General features: G+C 34.8%; 1 protein-coding gene across 1 annotated transcript; it reads left to right on the forward strand.

Annotated features, from left to right (window-relative positions):
• The first annotated feature begins 9378 nt into the window (after positions 1 to 9378).
• LOC105032505 (probable esterase D14L) lies at positions 9379 to 18089 on the forward strand. Its single transcript, XM_010906961.4, has 2 exons — positions 9379 to 9886; positions 17462 to 18089. The coding sequence occupies exons 1-2, from the start codon at positions 9519 to 9521 to the stop codon at positions 17904 to 17906; spliced, it is 813 nt and encodes a 270-aa protein (XP_010905263.2). The 5' UTR covers positions 9379 to 9518; the 3' UTR covers positions 17907 to 18089.
• The last annotated feature ends 272 nt before the right edge of the window (positions 18090 to 18361 follow it).

Genomic DNA, 18361 nt, shown 5'->3' on the forward strand with positions numbered 1-18361 from the left:
AGAAAAACATACTTGACCATTTGGACCAGCCATAAAGAGCTGAAATTACTTCGGGATGTGATATTGCTCCCAGAGCCGAACGACGTTGGATTTGGATAAGGAAGAAGCTTCCACGTCTGGATCCGAAAGAGAATCATCAATCAGATCATCTGATCGACTATCTCGAGGGGGCTCATCTACTCTAACCTTCCCCTTGCCCTTCTTACTGCTACTAGCCACAGTAATGGTGAAGAAATAAATTGAAAAAGATAAGAAAGGAAAGAAAAGAAGGAAGGAGAAACCTAACCTGGTAATTAAATGAGACTGGAGATCACAAAAATGCAAGAGGGAGAAGAATGCCCTCAACACCCACAGGAGAACCCCCATTTGCACGGGAGTAGCAGACAAAATTGTAGTAGAAGACTTAAAGTAAAGAAAGCAGTTATATATATATAAGACTCATCGATGGTCAGGATAAATTCATTCAAATCGAGACTATCCCAAATTTTGATACGTGATGACATCTGGACCAACCATCAGTCGGACCTTTCAACATATCTACCATCTCATCATGCCACATCATCACAATCTGTGTGAACAGTTAGGAGCTAATATTAGCTGGATGCATGGTGGCAATCGATTAGTCAGAATCAAATCGATCGGATCGTTTGGCTGTCAAATAGACTATAGCATTACATAGTCATCCCCTTGAATCGACATCTCAATGATGATTGCACGACCATCAAAATGATAAAATGACTGGAGATCTTTCGATTTTTCGAGAGAATTATTAATACTTGTAGCCAAATCGACCGCAGAATCAGGACTTGAGATATAACTCTCATCATCCAACATGCCAGAACATGTGTCAAGCTACATGTCAAATCATCTTAGACTTAGGAGTGGGGGGCAACTGTTGGGGCAATCGAACCTGCTCCCCCGATTTACAGTTGGTCAACTGACTATATGTCGGTGACTGACGATGGGCCATCAAAGTGGGATTGTTGAATGAGTTTTAGCTTGACTACAACACCTACGATTTATCATCCGACTTTCAATCGGCCCAATGGATATGGACTACTAACTATCAATCGGTAAGCTGATTGACTGTCGGTAACTCCTAATCAACTTTTCTGACGGCGATGATCACTCAGTATGTCAAAATCACCGATATATAGTCGATATATCAGAAACTACCAAGATAAAAGGAGCATAATGGCTACATGCATGATCATTAATGGGCACTAACCACCCATCCCATGATCACATGGTGCCAGAATAAATAGGACCTACATGCTTAACCGTTAGAGACGGTTACCAATAGTTTGTTTATAAAAGGAAGATAAAAGAATAGCGATGGTAAGATACTTCTGAGTGGATACTCTGTCATATTTTATATTTAATTTTTTGTTTGACTACTCTCCACTGACTTAAGCATTGGAGGATCTCTGTAGTATACAACTCCAGCTAGTGGACTTTCTTTTATAGATAGCTCTTCACCGATGATAGGTGTAATCAGAGATTGATCACAATAAATATATATTGTACTTATCCAATCATACCATACAGAATCGATGAAGTACCAATATGATATCTAATATTGAAATAGTGGATCTTGAAGCAAACAAAAGATCTGTAGCTGACGTTAGCAGCTGAATTAGTCATGGACAAAGTTTGCATTCAATTTTGAGGTTCACTGCCAATAAGGCAAACCCCTTGACCAGTGAAGGCTATAGAAGTCCTTGTCGCTCGTAAGCGTTAGATAATATTGAAAATTCTCCTTTGCTGCCGTTAGATAATATTGATACCTATATGATATTAAATATTATATCTTAAAGAGTCAATTATGCTAAGCAATCCATATTTTAAGATGTTTATTAATAATATATCTCATACATGCTAGAAAAATTAAATCATGAAACAAGCATATGATGTTAGCTATAAAATAACAATGAATTAAATATTAAAAATATATTTACTTAAAGTCAAGCATGAATACCCAAACATTTTCTAACATGTAATTATTTTTAATTTGCTCAATTAAAGGATATATAATTAAAACTGTTTTACATATGTATGTATGTATGTGTACATGTTTGTGTTTGTATGGGCATGTATGTATGTAATAAATAGGGTAATTTTTTATATGGGTTTGGGTCCAATTAGGTATACTCAAACTATGCCTAGGTTGAAAGTTTTAATTGGTTTGATTTTGGTTCCATGCTCAACCTATTCATCTGCAGGTTAGATTAGGTCCAGGTTGAGGGTTGTGTCTGGTTTAGTTGAGGGGCGAAGTTTGTGATTTGGAGTAGCAATCCAGCTTAGGCCTATTTTGAAGCAAGATTAGAGGCAAAATAGGGTAGTTATCCTTACTTATCTTGAGATAAGCATAAACGAGCCATTTTGGGGCCAAATCATTAATCCCCTACAATATAGTAAAACCAAGGATAATCAAGGATAAAAACTATTTGAGGCGTCCAGGGATGAGGGTTATCCCCTTTTTTTATCCTACCTAACTCAACTAGTTATCTAAATAATCAAAAATATTTTTTTAATTGCAACAAGCAACTAGAAAAGGATATATTTATTTTTAAATAAAAAAATTGTCATTATAATGTTACTTGTCCTGTGATATAATGATCATGTGAACTTTGGATAAAAATATTTTATCCAAAGTATAAAAGAAGACATACAAAACTTACTCCTGAGTTCCTTTTTTGCTTCCAAATTATTGCCTTAGAGTTGTTTTGTAGTGGAAAAAAAACAAGAATTTAAAATATGAACTTTAATTAACAACTCGCAAAAGGTGAAAATAATTGAAAATAAATAAATAAATAATTTTAAAGATTAAAATAATACAAAGAATAAAAATAATATAGAGGGAATCATAATAAAAATATTAGTTTTTATTAAATTACTTCAATAATGAAAAAAATTATAATCAAATACGAGGACCATAGTCACTCATTCTTCTTCCCATCACGTACATTGCCCATGTTGATACTTATAAAATATTTAGTTAACTATTTGTACATGATACTTGAAAGAAGTACATTTAACCATCAACATAAGAGGTATCAAACAAGGAACTACCAAAAAGGGTGGTTATAATCAGAAGTAGCTATCAACAACTATCAATCTACATAATAAAAACAATGTCAAGAGCATTCTCCATCGGTGATATGGTTTAAAATTTTCCAACATGACATCTCATTTGATTTTGAAGGAGGTTGACCGAGTGTCAAGAGAACTCTATATTCGACACTCTTGTCAATTTTCCCTATTCTTCAGCATGGAGGCCACTCCATTGTAAAGAACTTGTCAATGTACTTAATTATATTTTTTCTATGTAATCAATTTTTTAGCTATTATGTGAGTTATTTTTTCCTCTTAGTACTTTTATTCTTTGTGATGTTTTCATCTTTTTTGAAAGTTATAATTTTTTTATTAGGGTAATAAAGTTCCTTTTCTTGATCGACCACATATAGATGATTGACTTGATCAATCGGGCACATCTACAACCCTCGATTCATAAATCTATGATTTTTAGGAACCATTAGTTGTTATATTCTGCCGGATCAATTTATTAGGTATTCCAAACTGAATCATGGCAGTTAGTCCTCATATACAATTAGTTTATACTTGCATCTAGTACCAATTTCTTTTCATGTTTACATATGTTTGGTGCATACTTATACATGGATCAAGGACTAAACATAAAATAAAGATTGAAACCAGGAGCTGAATATAAAATTTTTAATCAGTAGAAACTCAATATAAATTGGTACTAGGGATAGACCTTGACTCCTCCTGTTCCAATGTTCTATCTACACTTGATCATTGACATGCATCCCTTGTTTTCTATTTTTATGCTCCAAGTATAAACCTACTAATAGAGTATTGTTTCCCAATTCCATTTATTTACATATACAGCATCGGTCTTCTATGATAGTTTGCGGTGTACAGGTGTCAAGTGGCCATGACAAGCAATCGCTGTCGTGACAAACAATCGCTGTAGACTAGCTCATAGATTATCAAGTGCTGGCACCATGAAAGGAGAGTCGGGTGGGATGTTTTTTTTTTCCCTACTAGTGCGGTAATTTAAGGTTCATTTTTGAAACTATCTGAATATGAATAAAAATTTGAAAATTTGACTCATATCCATATTTATATCTATATCCGTCAAAGAAAAATTGATATGGATATGGATATATAATTATCCGATCCATATTTGAATATCCAATTTTATGTATAATTCTATTTAATTATATATAGTACTTATGAATTTTTAAAGAAAATATATAATAGCATTCATATACTGTTATCTAATTTTGCCATCTACTTAGTAATATTTTTGATTTTATGGTCATGGAGTTTAATTATTTGACTCAATCCACATTTACATCAATACATCAAGTATCCGATTTGCATCCATATCCTTTTAAAATAAATATAGATATAAATTTTTTCATCAAACTAATATCTATATTCATATGTATATTCATCAAATAAAATAAATATTAATATGGATATATTAATATTCCATCCGTATCCGATTCAATTTCAACTCCTAATATCATATATTCATCTAAGTAATAATCAAAGAATCCTTTTGGCATAATATAGTGGACACTTTTGCTCCTCCCACCAACCTTAAGACAATAATAAAGTTGATAAAAAATAAAAAAGAAAAAAAAAACATTAATGCATCATCTAGCAGCATGCTCGCAAAGCAAATAAGTATTATCAAAATATGTCTTCCGAATCTCTAAACTAAATATAACTAAAGCAACAACCATTAGGATTAGACATTAAAAGGAAAGAGATAAAATATGAGAGAATAAAGTGATAAATACATAATTTCTTTTTCACGAAGCTTTTAGAAATCAGATTGAGCAAAGAAAGTGATCATATCATAACATATAGGAAATGTTCTTCTCTCATTTTATTTCTTCCCCTTCCTCTCTTATCCTCCCTCATCTCTGTCCTTTTCCTCTTATAAGGCATTCTCTACACTCGAGTTAAGCGGTACTTTTGATGGGCTAGCAGTTAGGGCAGTGGAGGAGGAGGTAGGCTTCTCTAGCACATGGATCTGTAGCCCCATGCATCCAACAACTCTCCATCATCATTATCCAGGCCAACTCCTCTTTGGAGGACGAGGGCCAGATCCTCACCTTAAAAAATTATTAGTTAGAATGGTTCTACCACATGTACCTTGTATCATCCATAACAAACCAGCATATCATCTATTAATGAAAAAAATTATACTATTATTCAAGCTTGATTGAAAATTTTAAATAAAAAAAATTTATTATTAACTATGATTGGCCAGCTGACAATTTTTTTTTTGAATAAGAAAAATTCATTTTCTTAAATGGTATGCTGGATTGTTATTAGATGGTCTAAAGTACATGAGGTAGAATCGTTGTCCCTCACCTCCTCCTATCGATGATGTGCTCTATGCGGCAAACCTTGGGGACTTATGGGTGGTGCTTAATTGCCAAGGTTGCAACTATAGAACTATGGTGGCGGAGCAGTTGTTGATCGTGCCCAACATCATCGAGGAGGTCAGGAAGGATCTCGCCAAGCTCCACTTGGGTGACTTGCACATTGTATTTTGGTTTATAATATAATTCTTATATTTAGAAATATCTCTAACACCATTTCAATAGGACTGGAAATGAGCAGTGTTGGGCTAGACCATACCCCTACTCAAGGCTAGTTCGAAATTTTTTTCAGACTTTGGCTCGGGCTTAGGCTTGAATATTTTTGAAAAATTTAGACCCAAAAATTTTTGGAAAACTCAGGTTTGAGCCTAACCTAAATCCAATTTAATCAAACCAAATTACTTGTTTCGGCCAAAAACTGGGTTGGCGTGAGCTCGATGAAAGATATGTGATAAATAATTATACAAATGAATGATTGAGAAATTCTTTGTGCACTGCGGGTGGTGCAGACCATGCGCACCACCCATGGTGATTGGTTCCCGTACAGGATTGAAGAAAAAAAAATTTTCTTTCGCGCGTTGCACCCCGACCCCATGCGTGAACCAATCATTGCAGGTGGTGCACGCAATTCTGCACCACCCGCGGTGCACAAAAAATTTCTCATGAATGATTTCAATAGACAAAAAATGCTACTATGTTTAAGAGGAAAGGGTATTTCAAGTAATCTTAGCACATAAGCAAGCAACTTGCTACTATCATTATAGAGTTAAGTAGGAAGATTGAGGAAAGAGGAGCAGATAAACAAGAGTTTTTTTAGTTGAGTTCGGGCCTAAATTTGGGCTCCATGTTGGGCTTTATTCATGCTTGGGCTTGATCTAGGCCCATGTCGAGCCAATGATATACATAAGCTCTATTTAAAAAATAAATGGACTCTATATTTTAAGTCCAAACCTAATCCGAAATCTTTTGAGCCTAGCTTATAGCCTGACCCAAAGTTGATCGGGCCCGATGGGCTTCGGTGGGCCCAAGCCCATTTCCAACCCCATATTTCAATCATGTTGGTTTATTCCTACGTTTCTTGATTGATCATGATCAAGTCCCTCCTTTGGTCTATGCTAATCTGATTGAGAAGAAGAAAGATTTTCTTCAATCTGTTTCACTCGAATCTCATAAAAAAAATATAGAAGAAGAGATTTTTTCAAAAATAGGACTTAAGTCCATTTTCTTTCTATTTTATGTTTTTTATCGATAAAAAAATGAGGTACAGATCTTCTATTTGTAATAACGAGGTCTGCCTTAGATAAATTAGGTCTGATTTCTCTTCTAGTTTTAACTCTCTTACTTAAAACAAATGTGTTTAGTAGAAATAATGTAGAAAAAGTAAAATTCTTCGAAAGATAGATCTTGACTTCTACATATCAATTCTGTCTTCTATCGTTCTATTAGATTCTTCTTGGATTGAAAGCTATGCTCGATTAAATTAAATCTTATCCAAATTTTTTTTTTGGATTGACTGATCCATTTTGGAGTCTAGATGAAGAAATTTTATCCTGATTGCTAGGGAAGCCACCCCATTCATACGGTGATACATGTTGTAGATCTTAAAAATTATCTTTTTTTTAAAAAAAAATATGATTGAAATTGGATGTCGTATGACTAAGTTATCATCTTTGAAAGTTTGGCTTGAAAATTGATTCCCAATATGGTGGATGTTGCTTGGAGAGTCTATCCAGCTCTATACATAGTGGTTAAAGTGGTTCGCATCGAATTCGAAAATGCTCTTGGATCACATACCTTCTTATCTGGTGAAATTTATTATAGTCAAACTCGTATCTAGTTCAATAGGAGTCACATGGTCCTTATTTGCTCTGATTCTATTAAACCTGAGCTAGAGATGGGATATAAACAACCATATAGGCATATAATTCTATATTAATAATTATTATATTTTTATAAGATTAATAATAATGGTCTATCCATACAACTCTACATATATATTGCGAAGACATGCTACTAGTTATTCATATATGCTTTCCTATGATTTGTTTGAGAATTCTACTTAGTAGTTGCAAAATATATATGATATACTAAGGATGGTTTTGGTATTATATGATCAGTGATTTTGAATTTTTTATTACATATCAAACAAGTTACTCTTAGATAATTAGGGATCTCTCACTGGAATATAGCAAATCAAATATGATGATTTTATATCACTAGGATTATACTGTCCCATGATAAGAATCATCGATGATCTAGGATTACCACAATGATCTTATTTGGATTATCAAATGCCACCTTAGTGTTCATTCGATGCATAGGTTGGTGTTTAATATGGTTCAAAGAGGGTGGTGGTTTATCCTTCTTACCTCTACCCTAGCCAACTTGGAGCAGAATCACATTGGTGCAGATGAACAAAATAATATGGGACGGACAATAGAGAAAGATATATGGGTCGGGCTTTCAATTTTGCTATATTTCTAAGTAAATTAATTATCTAGCAAGTCAATGCACTCCTTTAGATAAATCAGTAAAGGATTTTCAAAATATAATATTTTCAGTACATAGTACAAGATCAGATGATACATATTTAGCAAATCAATCAACTAGTAATCTAATATATATTTTCAAGCAAATTGATGCATATTTTTTGGAACATCATATTCATCAGTATATATTATATAGTAGGATGAAATTATATATTAGGAGGGCCCATAATCCAGTAAAAAAGAGCATGTTCTAAAATTTGCATATCGATTTATCTGAAGATATGTACTGGATCATTGCTGGGTGCATATCATTATAAAGTCGACGAATATATATGATCTGGCTATACAGTATGTACAAATGCATATGATGCTTCGAAAACTATATATTAATTTGTTTAGATATATGTATTGGATTATTAGATGATTAATTTGCTAACCGTATATTATCTGACTATGTACTATATGCTGATGAACATAATATTTTAGATCCTATGTATCAATTTGTCTAGAATTGTATATTGATTACACTTTTTAATTTTTTATTTTTAAAAAATATTTTTTATTTTTTTTGATTTTTACTATTAAGTAAAAGTAAAAAATAAAAAGTATGTTGGGTAACTATGTTGTTATAAAGAAAAAAATAATATTTGAGGACAGCAGGTGAAGAGCTCGATGAGAAAGAAAGGCTCGGAAAGGAAGGAAGAAGTGGTGGGGAGGTGAAGAGCTCGACGAGAGAGAAGAGTTCAGACTCTTTACTTTTTGATTTAGTGTTTTAGATATAGAGAAGCAAAAAAGTAAGTTTTAGAAAGCAAAAATTTTTTGCTTTGTATATAAAGCAATAATTTTGATTTTTTTTAATTTTTAATTTTTAATTTTTTATGATGTTATCAAATATTATTTTTTTATTTATATTTTTTAAAAATCAAAAAGCAAAAAAATATTTTTTTAATGGCTAATCAAATATACCCTAAATAGTTAATTTATTTGGTACATATCATCTGATCATCAATAAAGAGTACTTTATAAAAATAAATTTTTTAATTATCAAATAATTTTTAGATTTTTTTTTTTTTAAAAAAAAAGGCACCAGAGAAGCATAATAAAACCGAAAGTCCGTTTCATATTTCCTGTTCCGTGGCTGGCCCGTACGATATTTTTGGCTGTTTGACGCAAAAACGTCGACTCCAAGTCCAAAGTCTGCCGTCCAAATTCTGCCGTCGAAACAAATGTAAACACTCCAAGCCGCAAGCGCTACAGTTGATGGATTGACGGGCGGATTGATGCAGCAGTCAAAACAAATCGGATCTCCCAGGTTCATTCCGCTTGCACTTTAACTTCGAACGAGATTTGGGTGGAGTCAAAATGTCACGTCAGCCCATCCACCGCCCAGATATTTATATTTCGGTCACGTTGCCCCTCGCATCGTCTCCCCTCCCCCATCCAATTTGTGTGGTGGAGGACTCCCATGAGTTAATACGGCGAACCACTTGCTCCTCCTCCTCTTCCTCCTCTCCTGTGGCAGTATTCGCCTCCAATTCCTCACTTCCAAAAAGAGGGAGAGAAGAAGAAGAAGAAGAAGGGAAGGGGAGGGAGAGAGAGAGAGATGGGGATCGTGGAGGATGCGCATAACGTTCGGGTGTTGGGGAATGGGGAGAGGACCATCGTGCTGGCGCACGGGTTCGGGACGGACCAGTCGGTGTGGAAGCACCTGGTGCCGCATTTGGTGGAGGATTACCGGGTGGTGCTGTTCGATAACATGGGGGCGGGGCCCACCAACCCGGACTACTTCGACTTCGAGCGCTACACCACGCTGGAGGGCTACGCCCTCGACCTCCTCGCCATCCTCGAGGAGCTCCACGTCGCCTCCTGCACCTTCGTCGGCCACTCCGTCTCCGCCGTCATCGGCGCCCTTGCCTCCATCTCTCGCCCCGACCTCTTCTCCAAGCTCGTCATGCTCTCCGCCTCCCCCAGGTACCACTTGCTCGACCCTTTGCCTCTGTGAAGCGTCGCCGTCGCCTTCCCCCACCCCCCCCCCCCATACGAGAGAGAAAAATAATGGGAGAGAAAATTACTGCTTTCCTTTGGCTGGGAGTTTTTTTGATAAAAAAAATGAAAAGAAAAAGAGGGAAATGGAGGGATCACAAATCCCCTCAAATCCATAATCCTTTTCTTCTCTAAATCCAGCGAAATTAGAAAGAAAAGAATTGAGAGTTAGTGAATCTTTTATAATTCCATCTTATTTTTTCAATGAATAATAAAATTAATATTATATTTTAATCTTAAGGCATCTAAGCTTTCCATTCGATTGAGACTCTCGTGGATAGAAAAAATCAATGAAAATAAAAAAATAAAAAAATAAAAAAAATATATTTTTTATTTTTTTTTTAAGTTTGTTCGGTTCCTTTAAGTGTATAATAATAAAAAAAATTGTAATATTTTTTTTCTTCTTTACTTCCAATCAAAACAGAAAAAATTACTTTCTTTTCTTTTTTTAAACTCCAATCAAAAAGAAAAAGATATATTTATTTTATTTTATTTTCTTTTTTTTTCTTGCTAATATTTTTTTTTCTTTTCTTTTTTTTTTTTTCCCAAACTCCCAACCAAGATGTTAGTTCTTCTTGCGATCATTAACCATCTAAAACATCATCCCGTAGTGGGCTGCACCTCCCGCGTTAGATGTTAGAGCATGCCACTGTCCTCTTGATGGTTCTGACTTGATTTTGCTTTGCTTCTGGAATAGTTCCTAGTTTGTGATAGCTGAACCTATTTTGTATCACGGCGCGATAGATTCATTAGTAGTAGTTATTGCTTTCGGTGCAAGATGGTTGTAGATTAGCCATTTCTCGTAGCCATGACATGGGCTAGGATTGATGTATGAAGAAAATGATAGCATGTCATGTAGAATGTGATGGAATGGACAATCTTTTAACTATGGAAAACATATTTGGCATTTATGCCATGCTACATTTAGGAAAAGGAAAAGAAAAAGGCTGGGAGACTTCATTGAGGTGTCTCTGGGCATTATGTTGGTATATCTGACATTTGGTGCAATTAAAAATCAAAAGTTTCATTATATGGACTGAAGTGCACTTTGATTGCATACGGCAGAAAGGCTGTACCAAATGCCCATACTTTTAGCTGATGCAAGCAGGATACTTCAAATTTGGGGTGGTAATGAGCATTTGTCATGCCATGTCTAAGTGTCTTAAGTTCTTAGTTTCATAACCTATGTTTGTGATTTCAGCCAAAACTTTGAAATTGTAATTTTTCTTCTTTAGACCAAGTCGATCTGAATTTCAAAGCTTCAGCCAAAGACCAACTATAATCCATAGGTGGGCATTTTGTGATTATTTTTGCCATTTCCTAGTTTCGTCTTTGAGTTCCAAGAAGAACATTGTTGATACTAGAGTTGAATTTTGTGACCTGAGAAAATTTGGAAGCAATATATTGCCGGGTTTCCAAGATTTTTTTTCTTTTGTGACGTAGGTTTAGGTACTCAGTATTCAAATTTAACTATGTAGATTTTCATCAAACTATGATAGATATATTGCAATTTGAAATAATGTGAATGTTGTTGTTACATATCATGCAAAAAAAAGTCTTTTTTAACTATGTTAGCGTGAGTCATGGAAGCAATGCAACCAAGGGGCCAAACAATAGAATAAATAAATTTCTATTAATTTTCTAGATCATTGTTTTATTTTCTTTACTTTTATCATCTTTTTTAATTTTTTGCTTCTTTTTTATGAATATTTTTTTTGACCTAAATTGCCAGAATTTGAGTGAAATTGTCAAATCCCTCATCACTGTGAAAAGTATAGCTCATTTGGTCTGGCTGAAACCAAAACAGAAAGCAAGTATTTGACCTTTCGTGTAATCCAAAGTTTCTAGATAACTGCCTAGATTTCTCTAGGATAAGTATCTTGAGGCCTACAAACATTACAGAATTGAAACTTTCTACACCTCTTTGCTCTTAGTGGATAAGAAGACGATTGCACTATGCTTCTTTTCGAAGGTAAGATGGTTAGATATGAATTGGGCTTGTATTACTTATGTAATGGCTGAAACATTCCATCAAAAAAAAAAAAAAAAAAAAAAAAAGCCTTATGTAATGGTTGAAACGTGAAGTACTATAAGGTGATGAGTTTTGGGCTTTTCGTGGTTGTCATAATATGTTAGGTCTATTTGTGTAAAGTTGATTTGTTCATGTGCATGTTGGAGGTGCCAAAAGGAAAGGGGAATCTTTTTGTTAGAGTAGAGGTGGTGTTGCAGTTCGAGGTTTGGTGATAATATATATATTTCTTTTCATGGTTGATTAGGATGTCTCCTAATGGTACCGGGGAGTGAACATGATGCCTAGTGACAATCCTACTATCAAAATTTGAGTTAGTAAATTTCCTAGTTGTGGAATATTGCTGTGATTTGCTTTATCATAGGTTACTGAGTCTAAGGATGGCAAAATGTAGTGATGTTGCATGCACTTTTGACGGTAAGTTAACGTATAGAATGATAATATAGGGCTTCACATGCATCATGGAAAGGGGAGAATTTTTGGGTAAGACATAGAAATGACTTTTCCTACTGATCTAAATTGGTGGATATGAGATTGCAATGTCAAACATAAGTTGCTAGTCTTTGGAATCAGATGCAGGAAGATCTCAGACCATTCCCAGTTTAATAATAGGGTTGTTGAATTTAAGAATAGCCAGGTTTCACTTTGCAGCCTGAGATTTTAGGAACTGCACCTTTTCTTTGAAACTATCAATGGGAAAACAAAGAAATTAAATTTGACAGAAGTTATTTAGGTGAAGTATAGCTACTTACAAACTTTGATTAATGAACTGATGGCACATCACTGAATCAGGTATTCTCAACAATAACCAAAATTATTCATCTCTGAACTTTTGGAATGCTAGACATTTTGTAACCTCCTTTCAGTAATTTTGTGCCAATATTTGTTCTTTTTTCCTTTCTCTCTTTTGAAAGGATAGAGTCTTCTTGCTATGCCAATATTTTAATCTTTTAAAATAAGATTAACCTTTGAGTGAATTTTTATTTCATGTTAGTTATTTTCATAAATAAAGAGAAAGGCTCAAAAACAAAGGAAGTAGTGTTGAAAGAGCACCTCCCACCTTACAAAATAGTCCACCAAATTGATTTTTTACATAACAATGCTAAAGGGCTATATGAAAAGCAATATAGATTCCACATGCTCCTTACCTTCCTACTTGGCAATGGCAATAGTTAAAATAAGAACTTTTGTCAGTGCATGCTGTTAAATTTTAAAGGCCTAAAGTTCTGCTTCTTAAAGAGTTAGAATTTAACTTGTGAATACTAAATATAGTGGATGGTGATAATTTGAACATCCATAAAAATCTCCTGTTTTGGAAGAGGTCCAATCAAAATTCACAGATATCAAAAGATAACACTCAATGCTACTTGAAAGATACTACTTAAATATTGAAAAGTTGGATGCCATTTTGGCATTGCTTTCACCTTTTTTTGTTTTAAAAAACAGATAAAGAGAAACTTTCTTTCTACTGTTTGGTAAATTTTGTAAAGCATAAACATGTTTAGTATAGTCAATTATTTTTAGAAACGTAACGTGATAGATGCAGTGACGGCGGTGGTAGTGGCAGTGGAGATGGCAGCAATATTGGTAGTTGGTAGCAATAATAGTGATATTGGCAACAATGTTGGTAGGTGGTAGTCATAATAGTGGTATTGGCAGCAATGTTGGTAGCTAGTAGCAATAATAATGGTACTGGTAGCAACTTTAGTAGTGGTGGTGGTAGGGGCAATGGCGATATGACAAAAGCAGGGATTGTGGTGGCAATGGCAATAGTGATAGTAGTAGTGAGGTTTGGTAGAGGTGGTAACGGTGGTGGTAGCATTATCAGTGGTGGCGGCAATGATGGTAGTGATGGTGTGGCAGTGATAGCAGCACATCTTTATTGTTTTTGAAAATATTGAAAATGAAGATTTCTTGTTTACATTTTTTTGTAGAAATAAAGAAAATAATTTAAAAAAATAAAAAATAAAAATAATAGTACCAAACGTGTGTTCTACTTTGTTTTTATATTGTTATCTTGAAAAATAGAAAAGAATAAAAAAAAGATCCTTGACTTTTCACTTATTTTTACAATTTTTTTGAGGGTCATGTCAAGGTCTGCAATCTTAGTATTGGATATCATACCAGTACTCTACCAATTTGGTACAATATGGTATGCATTGCAATTGAAACAACTTCCGGTCCCTTTTGTTCTTACTTTTTATCATGGTTTTGTCCAAAATCGGACGGTATGAGTCAGCAAAACATGGCAAACATCCGGTTTTGGTGATATTAGGTGGGATGGGGCAGTTTTGCTTGATTCAGACTGGTATTACCAATTTCACTGGTATACCTAATCAAACCTCAATACCATACTGATGCCTTATCAGTACAATATGGTATCGTCCGTAGGGATCATTATGGTAGACCTTGTCTTTACATGTTTTATTTAAATACGAAAGAAAGTTTTAATTCTATAATGTTTGAGGTTCGAACACTGAGGTCTAGTCTAAAAGAGATATGTTGTATCTATAGTCAGGCTTAGAATGAAATTCAGGATCAAATTTTCAGTCTTTTTGTGATGAATAATCTCTTTTCTGCTTTTTTGCCCACATTGAACAAATGAATTATGATCCACTTGGTAATGTTAGTGCAGTAAAACATAGTATGGCATTCCCTTGCCCGCAAGGTATATAATTGCAGACTTAGTTGTAATTTTGCTTATCAGAAACTTTGTTATTTAAGGGGCTTTCAAGTGTCAAGCTGCCATTTCACATTGTACATCATACTGTCTTCAAGAAAATCGAGCAATGCTTATTTCCTTCCAATTTAACAATTGTTATAGACAAGGTCTTGGATCTCAGGTTTGGTCTCTTGGATCGCTTTTCAGTTGGCAGTCTTGGTGGTTTTAGTAGTTTTGCTCTGAATTTAAAATTTTTAGCCAAAAAGTCTGGAAAAATCCAAAAAATAGAGAAAGCATTAGGAAAAAAAAATTAGTGCAACTTACCTCCCATTATTTGATTGTCTTTTAAGTTATCTAGGATTATAATATATATGAGAGCACTAACTTTTTGAGTAAAATTCAAGTGTCACATGGTCAAGCATAAACTAACAAGACAGTATGCAAAAGTTTAAAATGGAATAGGTTTACCTATTCAATATCATATACTATTGCAAGGCAGGTTATGCAAATAATGGTGGGCATCATCATCTTTGCAACATGTATGGGAGTATTGATGGGAATGAGGACCGTAAAGAGATAGCTCATCACAAGTCCATGTAGTTGTGGAATTTTATGTTTATTGTGTATAAAAAATGCTATTATTATGAAGTGTAGTGTGTTTAGTTGTTTATAATGATTTTTGTAAATACTATAATAAGAGCCATTTCAAAGGCCGTGCCTATCAAGTATTTTGTTTATTGTGTATCCTCTTTTAACTCAAGAAAGAGAATGAAAATCCTGTAAAAATTGGTACCATATAGATTTTATTTGCAAATAAATAAAGAAATCATTACAATATGAAAACAAAAAACAAGACAAAGTCTTAGAAAAGCATCAATGGCTGATTTCAGTTGGTTGGAAGCCAACCTGTTTCAATCAAACTGATGAAAACCCAAAACTATAGTTAGTTTTATTTGGTCTCTACTGAAAACTTCACTACTAGTTTTTGGTTGGAACTCCAAACCTTGTCTTCTATGTGTATATATTCAGATTTCTTTAACTTGCTTTCAATGTCATCCTTATTATATTTATAAACTTTGCGCTCTTTGCTACAAAGAAACAAGGTTTTATTTGTCATCAAACTTCATAATGGATCAAGTCTGCATTTCCTTTGCTTCCATTACATTACCAAGGTTGTCAGATTGCCTAGTCAAGGCCAGGCAGTGGACCTCTTCTATAGCCTAGGTGGGCGCTTACGTGCTTAGGTGGCCACAGGGAAAAAGGGTCTCCAAGCATTTTATAGTGCATATTTTTAATCATATGTGTAAATATGCAAGTGCATTTATTATATATACTTTATTTTTACCATATATGAGATCATGGACCTGTTTGCCACACTAAGAAGTCCAGAGACCAAAATCTACATGGAGAGCAGTAACAGCATTGCTGCCACTACAGCATCAAACATTACAGAACATAGCTAGGTAGCCAACACCTAGCAAGCAGGAGGAGCCAAGAAGATTAGGGGCTGAAAAGCAGAAGAAAAGAAAAAATTTAGGGAAAAGGTGGAATAATGGCTGCCTAAATGAGAGCTCTGTTGGTTATTACAGTCGTCACTGCCACTTGTATTGTCAGCTGACCTATTGGTACCTGTTGATCAGCCTGCTAACTACTAGTAGGTTGGTGGTAATCTTCACCAGCAGCCCACATGTCCCTTATGGGACTTAAGTAGGGAAAGAAAATTGGAAAAGAAACCCTTAAAGTGGTAGGGTTCAAATGGGCTTGGTCTAGGAAGCCTGGCCAAATTTAAGTACCTAGGTGCCTAGGCAGCCGCTTTTAACAACATTGCACATTATTATAAATAGTGCAAGATTTCTATTATGGCAGAAAAAGCCACAAAGAACATAAGTTGTGCATTCTTCAAGATTCAGAACAGTCAATACTACTAAAAGCGTCCATGAGTCTTCTATGCACAAGGAATATGGAAGACCCATCTTGGTGAGGATTACAAGGAAAAAAGAAGAAATCACATGAGAGAAGACTTGTCAATGAACAGAGCCACCTTAAAGCAACATTTGATAAGAAACAAGTCATTGGAATTCAATGCTTTAGATTGATCGGTTTCCTGATAATTTACATCACATTTTCAGCATTTTAGAAATTTCTTTACTATTTTATAGATGATTGACATAAAGTTGACTGACGGTTCTCAAAATTTAATTATTTTAATCAATTGTACCTTGAGCCATAACGGCAACCCTTATATGTAGGATAATCTTGTAAATTAAGGCCAAGGAAATGGTCTTATCTCTGAAAAAAATACTACTTTCTGGAGCAAAGGTTGTTACATATTGAGTGACAAGCTTTCATTTCTTCTTGTGCCTATTCTCTCTTACTAATTTTTTGTAACTAAGAAAGTTGACATGCCTAGAATTTTCCAAGTTCTATATAGCTGTGGCCACTTTTGTTAGTCAATCAGTCTGTCAAATTGCTCAGAGCAAATGATCTGACTCTCAAAAGTGTGGAACACTCACAAGCTTCATGAACATGGAGTCATGGACCATTCATTTTGTTTTGAAGAATTAGTTTTGACTTTATTTTGGGGGAATACTTGATATTTCATTATTTCATGACTGCAAATTCTATAAGCCATGCCCAACTATCTACAGAGAACCAATTGAACCATTATTATCTTTCTGCATCCAGACCATCTTTGTGTTCCAAATCCTACCATCTAGGACTTGTTGATTCTGCATTTATTTGTTGTGCATCACCATTGGAGTATTCCTTCTGCTTCTTAAGGTCTCCTTTTTCCTTAAATAATTCACTACAGGTATCTGAATGATGTGGACTACTTTGGGGGATTTGAACAGGAAGAACTGGACCAGCTTTTTGATGCCATGAGATCTAATTACAAGGCATGGGTATCTGGATTTGCTCCATTATGTGTGGGAGGAGACTTGGATTCGGTAGCAGTTCAGGAGTTCAGCCGAACACTTTTCAATATCCGTCCTGACATTGCCTTAAGTGTAGCACAAACAATATTCCAAAGTGATGTGAGGCGTCTCCTAGGCCTTGTTACAGTTCCTTGTCACATCCTTCAGAGTAGCAAGGATCTTGCAGTGCCTGTTGTGGTATCTGAGTACTTGCATAAGAACATCACGGGTATTTCCATTGTCGAAGTTATGCCCTCAGAAGGCCATCTTCCACAGTTGAGCAATCCAGAAATGGTCATTCCTGTTCTGCTTAGGCACATACGGTTTGACATAGAAGTCTAAGAAGACTCCACAGAGCTAAACAAGCTGTGTATTCTCCCCATGTTAGCAGCACAAGATGCTCTTGTTTGAATTACAAATAAGATTTCAGACTATCCAAAATTGTTGTAATGCTAGGCAAAGTCCCAACTGTAGTTGTATATTAACGTTGCTGATATTCTGTTACAGGACACCTTCTGTTCTGAAGTTTGCTTCCACTTCCAACAAAAAAAAAAAAAGGGAAAAAGAAAACAAATGCACACACAACGGCGACGGCAAACCACTCCCATCAAACAAAAAAGGGGGTTTTCTTCTTTTCTAGTAGTGAATCCAGTCGTATGTAAGAGTATCCTGATTATTTACTGGTGGCAAAGGCATGATGTTTTCTTGCTGTATTACTGCATTTGTTGCTCAAATGACGAATCATGATATAATGATTGATAAGGTTAGCATTTTACATTTTAGTTTGCTGGAGAGGG

Source organism: Elaeis guineensis, chromosome 13 (assembly GCF_000442705.2).
Source record: "Elaeis guineensis isolate ETL-2024a chromosome 13, EG11, whole genome shotgun sequence".
In the NCBI taxonomy this organism is placed as follows: Eukaryota; Viridiplantae; Streptophyta; class Magnoliopsida; order Arecales; family Arecaceae; genus Elaeis; species Elaeis guineensis.